This window comes from Malaya genurostris, chromosome 1, assembly GCF_030247185.1.
Source record: "Malaya genurostris strain Urasoe2022 chromosome 1, Malgen_1.1, whole genome shotgun sequence".
NCBI lineage: Eukaryota > Metazoa > Arthropoda > Insecta > Diptera > Culicidae > Malaya > Malaya genurostris.
Window position 1 is genome coordinate 123,064,810 of NC_080570.1, and position 6,734 is coordinate 123,071,543.

General features: G+C 37.9%; 1 protein-coding gene across 2 annotated transcripts; it reads right to left on the minus strand.

Moving 5' to 3' along the window:
• Window positions 1-5,162: 5,162 nt before the first annotated feature.
• On the minus strand, window positions 5,163-6,734 carry LOC131425665 (zinc carboxypeptidase A 1-like). 2 transcript variants are annotated; one of them, XM_058587722.1, is made up of 3 exons: window positions 6,258-6,734; window positions 5,885-6,190; window positions 5,583-5,817 (listed from the first exon to the last, which is right to left on the minus strand). In XM_058587722.1, the coding sequence occupies exons 1-3, from the start codon at window positions 6,564-6,566 to the stop codon at window positions 5,725-5,727; spliced, it is 708 nt and encodes a 235-aa protein (XP_058443705.1). In that variant the 5' UTR covers window positions 6,567-6,734; the 3' UTR covers window positions 5,583-5,724. The 2 variants fall into 2 exon arrangements, with proteins under 2 accessions (XP_058443704.1, XP_058443705.1); XM_058587721.1 differs by having other exon boundaries at window positions 5,163-6,190.

A 6,734-nucleotide genomic window follows, 5' to 3' on the forward strand; every position in this document is an offset into this window, starting at 1 on the left:
TCGTTGGTTTATTTGGAAAAATTTTCACCAGTCAGATTGGCTCGGTGTGCGTCGTGTGATTCAGGCGCAAAAATGAAAAAAAAAATCCACCTGCCGCTCTCGCAACGAGGCCTGCGCGGATGTTTGTTTTGTGCTTTGGATGTTGTTTTTCGCAGAAATGCACATAATTGTTTTATTTGTCAGTACAGGGACTCAAATCTGGGGAGTACTGTTATTTTTAAATAGATTAATAAATCCAATTAAGACCCTGTGTGTCGTGAGCTCATATTTTTAGAATTCTCGCGTTTCAATTTATGGATCTCATCAGAAAATGAATAAATGAATATGCTTCGTTTAACGAATAAAACCGGAAATTTTTAAAATGACTTCGTAATAAACGAAAGAGAAAGCAAACCAATAAAGATTCTCATTTGCAGTTAAACCCTCGGATCATTGTACGGTCCAGACAGACGATCAGTTGTTAAACTTTTCTTCGTATAGCTGTTGCGATGGTAACAAAATGCACATGGTAAATTATACGGATTGAGCCGTATAATTTAAACGGTACGTTAGTGGGACAATAATCTGGACGCAGGAAGCCTGGTGTTGTCCCTCACAAACAGTGAAAAGTTTTCGCGTTCCAAACGCAACCAAACAGAAAAGTGCTCAGTGCGGCTCAGAAAAGCCGCTTAAAGTCGTCTGAATTGAAATTACTGTTGTTGAACAACATTTGCATAAAGTTTTAGTTCCGGACGAGCATTTGAAGTGCACATTTTTTTGTCTCGGTGAATCAGAATACCTGTTGAGGAACAATATTTGCGTAATGATGGTTGAAACTGAAACATTCATTCAAATGTACCTTGTTGGTATGTCCGCCGGATAATCGAGCCAGAAGCGTAGTTCGAGCCGACCGCAAGCGTTTACCGCTTGAAAATTTACCGCATGATGTTCCCGTACTACTCCGTTCCGTGGACTATCAATCAACTGCCGTTACCATAGGAACGCAATTTGAAACAGTCTGTTGAAATTTTCATCGATATTCACAAACGAATTCGCACAGAAATATTTCCAATGAGAAGTCTAATTCGTTCGGAACAAACATTAATCTGCACATCTAGAGTAACGAACGAAAAACATCTAGAGTAACGAACGAAAAACAATTTTTGTTTTGTAACATTATGAGATAACTTGGCAACTTTGCGAAACCAAATGAGATGAAAACAAAGCGCAATCAAGTGAACTAAGTGAAAAACTTTCATCTCATATTTTAAAGACTTTTATTGCTTGTCGGTTAATTTTTGAAGTGTTTAATCGTTAACTAAACAAGTTACAAGTGAACATTACTAATTATGAAGTCATCCAGCATTCAGTGATAGTGTAATTGTGCGAAGTAGTGGTCATGTTTTGAGACGAATCGATTAGTAGATAATCAGTGTCCTAAATTGAAAAGTGAGTTTATTTTAAATAAAAAAAAAACGATCACCGAAGTATTTAAAACCATTTCTTTCAATTGGAAAGTGTGACAATAGCTTTTAAAATCATTTTAAAATATTTCACAGTTTGCTTCAGGTAGGTTGTAAAATATTATTCATGTTCAACGTAATGAGGTGAAGGGATGAGATGGAAATAGGAGCTCAGATGAAATAGGGAGCCGTTACCCTACTATTCGACTCGCCAAGTGTCATATACTATTCGACTCAGTTCGTCGAGCTGAGCATTGTCTGTGTGAGTACGTATGTGTCAAATAATCTCACTAGGTTTTCTCGGAGATGGCTGAACCGATTTTGACAAACTTAGATTCAAATAAAAGGTCCTATTCTGAATTCCTGAATTTCATCCGGATCCGACTTCCGGTTCTGGAATTATTTATTTATTTGTTTATTTATTTATTTATTTACTTCTTATTCCTTCATCTGACCTGTTATAGTCTCCACGAAGCGAGAATTTCACGAGCTAAAAATGTCATGACATTTTCATAACGGGACGGTTTTATTACCGGTTCAAATTCAGTTTTCAAAAATTCAATCACAAAGCTCGTGCATGCAGATGTTTTAAAAATATTACATCTATTTATTTAAATTTCATACACGAAGTATCAGGAGCGCAGCTTTTGCCTTTCTAGTATGACGCAAAGGCAAGAAATCTTACAACAGAGACAATAAGTTTTGCGCTCCTATTACTTCTACAATGCTGGTTCATGCCAAACGGGGTTTAATTGTTTGATCGAAAAAGTGCATCCAAATTCTGGAAGTCAAAGCATTTACTTTGCTTTTCTCACTGAACCGCTTCCTTCCAACGGGAGTGCTGAGAATCCAAACACGTAAGGATACCCAAAAACCGTCTGCATTGGGAAGCAAGACTTTCTTGTGCATGTCCCCCTACACCTTATGAGAATCGACATAAAACGAATTTCAAAGTTGAGCCTTGTTGGCGACTGTCTCTCGAAAGTTATTGAATTTGGAAGGAACTAATGTTTATTGTCGCTAGCCATTGTCAGATTGAAAAGAGTAGAACAGCTATCAATGAGAGCAAACTGCGACATTCACGAGAGAAAATGTCATGAGACCTATGACATTTTTCATCTGCTACAGTCGTGGCGAAGTACAATCGGCGACTGCTGTCGTTTGCGCGTTATGACTGACTGCTGTTTCGTGTCATTCTCCAGTACCGTTCGCAACCCTGGGGAAAAGCCCAATTTAGGATAATTCAATCGTCAAATTGGGCGTAAAAACCCCTTTATTTTTTCTGACGGTTGACAATAATACAATTATACATACATTTTCATATTAAACTCCGCCTGCACACTTCATAGCGCAATAATATTAGATTAGATGTGAATAAATCAATACTTCTTTCAATCAATTTTAATGGTTATAGTCAATAAAACGAAGCCTTTTTATATCGCGGACCACAGGTTGAGAATAGCTGCTCTGCGATAAAAAAAAACATTTTTTGTTTCTCCATAACACAAACTGCTTACGATTACTCTTGTGCTTTATTGGTGGTACTATGAAAGCTAAATGGCCGGGAAAATGACGTTTAAATTTGAATGACATGTCAGTGGGTATCATTGGAATCGTTCCCTAGATAACATTTGCCATTAACCTTTTAACTTTGAACCTTTTTTATGCACTTTCTGTACTTATTGTTGTACTTTCTGAACCTGTTGCTGTTCTTTCTGCTCTTGTTTTAGAATTGTATGTATTAGTTTCTGTACCTGTTTCAGTACTCTGTATTTCTGTGCTTTCTCTACATGTTCCTGTCCTCTCTGCAATTGTTTCAGTGTTTTCAGTATTCGTTCTCTCATGTCTGTACTTGTTCCTGTACTTTCTGTATTTGTTTCACTTTTTATATCTGTTCCTGTATCTTCCACACTTGTTTTTGTGCGTTCTGCACTTGTTCCCCTTATTTCTGTACCTGTCCAGGCGAACTTCGTACCGCTAAAAATTATCTTTGGATGGAAATTATTTCGAACACTAACAAAATCAGAATAAACAAACAGATGAAAAATGTCAATGTGATGATTTCCAAACCCCGTTCAATCGATGATGTCCGTAGAAGCAGCAAGAGTTGTTAGTTAGAGTATATTGTACGGATCTGTTCATAGCCACATAAACGCAAATAATTTGAAATGTCGAAGTACTCTGCAGAAACCGATGTTTAGAGAAAAATATGCCCAAAAACATCTCGAGAGGGTTGATATAATTTGGATCATGTCTGGGCCAATTGAAGACGTTTGGGCCCACATGAACCAATGGCCCCAACTGGTGATGCTACACACCAAAAAACATTGAATTTTACAGGTGACTTAATCGCTCAAACGATGTAATTCATAAAGACCTAATTCGTCAAATGATGGAAAATCTCATTTGTAATGACTTAATGTTAGATGAGCTTGAATTTTACTGGTGTAGACTGTAACTTGCGTTCTGCTAGCAGGAGTGGCTGTATGAATTTAAATGCACCTTTTACCGGCCAAGCAGATGCATGCTTCTGTGGCTCAGTCGATTATCAGACGAACTTGCGATCCAATGATTCTCGGTTCAAGTCGCGGTGGGTTGCTTCAAAATTCTTTTTTTTTAATTTCAATGAATTTCATGTCTTGGAGTTTTAGACACAATATTAAATGTTCTTCCACGTAAATTTGCGTGAATTGCGACGCTCCATTTATGTGCATCTAATAAGATGTAAAAATTTTTAAGTGTGTACACACCTAGAAAAATTCGTGCAAATTTACATCTTCTGAGACCGACATATATGAGCGTCATAAATAACTCAATTTTACTGTAAATATAACTTATATTTAATTCATTCTGACACACTTTTAAGTGCCTAAATATGTAAATTTACACGTTTTCTTGAAATACGGGCGTATCTTTATATCATTCTTGTAAAATTCAGTCGTTTCACAGACTGCGTTCTATGAATTGTGTCATATGTAGATTTGCGTCACCTGTAAATTTCAAAATTTTTTGCTGTGTAGTTTTACTTTTCGGGCATTGCTAATGCTTATGTAAAATTTAAGCCGAAAAAAACATAAAACATTCTTTGGATTCAAATGGAATTGTTCCATTGCACACTTCAGTCTTGCTGTTTTCGGATGAAAGTTCAGCGCATTGTGGCAGCAATAATTACATCCATCGTAAAGATAGAATTCACATTTCTGGAATTTTAAGAAAACAACGAATTATAAAATAACGTTATTATAAAAATAATAATATTATGAAAATTTTATCATAAAATTGTGATCATATTTCCGATGGCACGTAGAAAAAATTATGCTGATTCGTTAGATACAAAAAGAGATATTCACGATCAAAAACTTACCACTCTCTTAAAGGGTAAATTTTAGTAAGTAAGGTAAGTCGTATTCACGACAAAATTTCGGCTTCAAGCCAGTATGCAGATGACAATCGTGCCACCAGAGTGAGTTCTTTCTGTATGAAATGAGCTTGGAAAAGAATCACGATCTAATTTTTCAATAAAAAGTTTGTCCGATTCACACACATTCTTGATTGACCAATTTTTGATCGTAACACCCTTTACCATTTTGTTGGTATATGGAAGAAAGCGTTTACGATTTTTGTACATACAAATCGTACCTTTTGTCATGCATAATTCGATATTTCCCCTCGGCGAAGGACAGAAAAGTACTAATGCAAAACCAATTAAAATAAATGCAGCTGTTTTTATTTATTCAAACACAAAATCGATTAATTGTCGTAGTACCCGAGCCGATTAGCTTCCTCCACAATTGTCTGGAAGGCCGCTAACGTTTCTTGGCCCACCGGGATGATCTGTTCTGCCGGCAGAATGAACATATCGGTCGAATCCGGAGGGCCGCGCAGTTCAAATGTCAAAGACACCGGAATTTTTCCTTCTTGGTAAGCCCAATCGATGCTTCCGCCGCATATTTGTATTTGCTTCACCCTTCATATTTGCTACCACCCTGAAATCTACTTCCATGAACCTCCGTCAGTGCGGTGATTGCCTTTTCGGTAATCGACTTTAAATGTTCATAGTTGGCGACTTTCTCCGCTGTGTGTCCGAAGGGAAACATCAGCAGTTGTGAATACGAGTGCAGGGCGATGTAAGTTCGGATGCGTTGCGTGTCGGTATTCTTGCGAATAAATTCGGCCAAGGCGGCAGATTCCGGTTCAGAAAATTCTGAAGCACCCGAGAAATCGTAGCTACATGGATCATCGCTCGAACCAATACCGCCCCAATTACTAGCAAAGTTTCGATTTAAATCCACTCCACGACAGAGACCATAAGGTTTTCGATTCTTCCGCCAAAGGCGGTCACCTTCGAATGTAAATTTGTACCCATCTGGGTTGACTATTGGAAAAAAGAACCAATCGTAATTGTTTGAAAGATCAATGATTCGTGGAGCGGTCGATGTTACCAGTTGATTTAGAATGAACGTTGTGGTGGCCGGAGATATCCATTCACGAGCATGGATTCCACCTTCGACAAAAATGGCCCTATTGTCCGACTTTCGAGACAATTTCACGCCTTTAATGGGTATACCATCATAGCTGGTACCGAGACTAAGAACGGTTATGAATGAATGTTTCGCGGCCAGATCTTCCATCCAAGCGTAGATAGTTTCGAGGTGAAAGTAGTGACTCCAATCGAATTCAGTTACGTTTGTCGTGACTGGTTTTATCCATTGGGCTTCGCGATCGATTTTACTTTGCATATTATATTCCTAAAAATTAAATAAACATTTGCTGAATTTTCTTTCAAACAAAACATTGTATATTGTGTAAGCTAACCAGCACTTGTCCTTTGATCAAGAAACGGTCCATCAGATCTTCAAAATCCGCTACTTTGTTGGCAGCAACCATGATGGTCAACTGTTGTCCAGGTTGACGAGCATGTCCGTAGAATGTACAGCTATCGCTTTTTGCTTCCAGTTCCTGCAAAATCTGCACATGACGATCCGTTTCCAATTGCACCCTGTACAATCGATAGTTGTCGTACCGGGCACATACACTTTGTCCCGAAACGGTAGCTGATAAATTACTCACAATTAGTGTGGACAAATAAATAATGAAACATACGACTACGTTCCTACCGGCCATCCTGCCTCGTACTGATCACCGATGCTGTAATAATCAAAAATCAACAATCGAAGCTGCCGAATTACGTTCAATCGAAATCTATCAGAATAAGGTAAGTCAATGTTCCGAGTCCTTATCATGCACAAAAAGTAACTGACTTAAGATAGTGCTAACAATGACTTGGGACTA

Excerpts from the sequence above, each read along its gene's own strand:
- LOC131425665 (XM_058587721.1), bottom strand. The coding sequence starts at position 6,566 with ATGGCCGGTAGGAACGTAGTCGTATGTTTCATTATTTATTTGTCCACA. Across the intron at positions 6,191-6,257 it reads TGATCAAAGGACAAGTGCTG|GAATATAATATGCAAAGTAA; the intron begins GTTAGCTTACAC and ends TTTAATTTTTAG.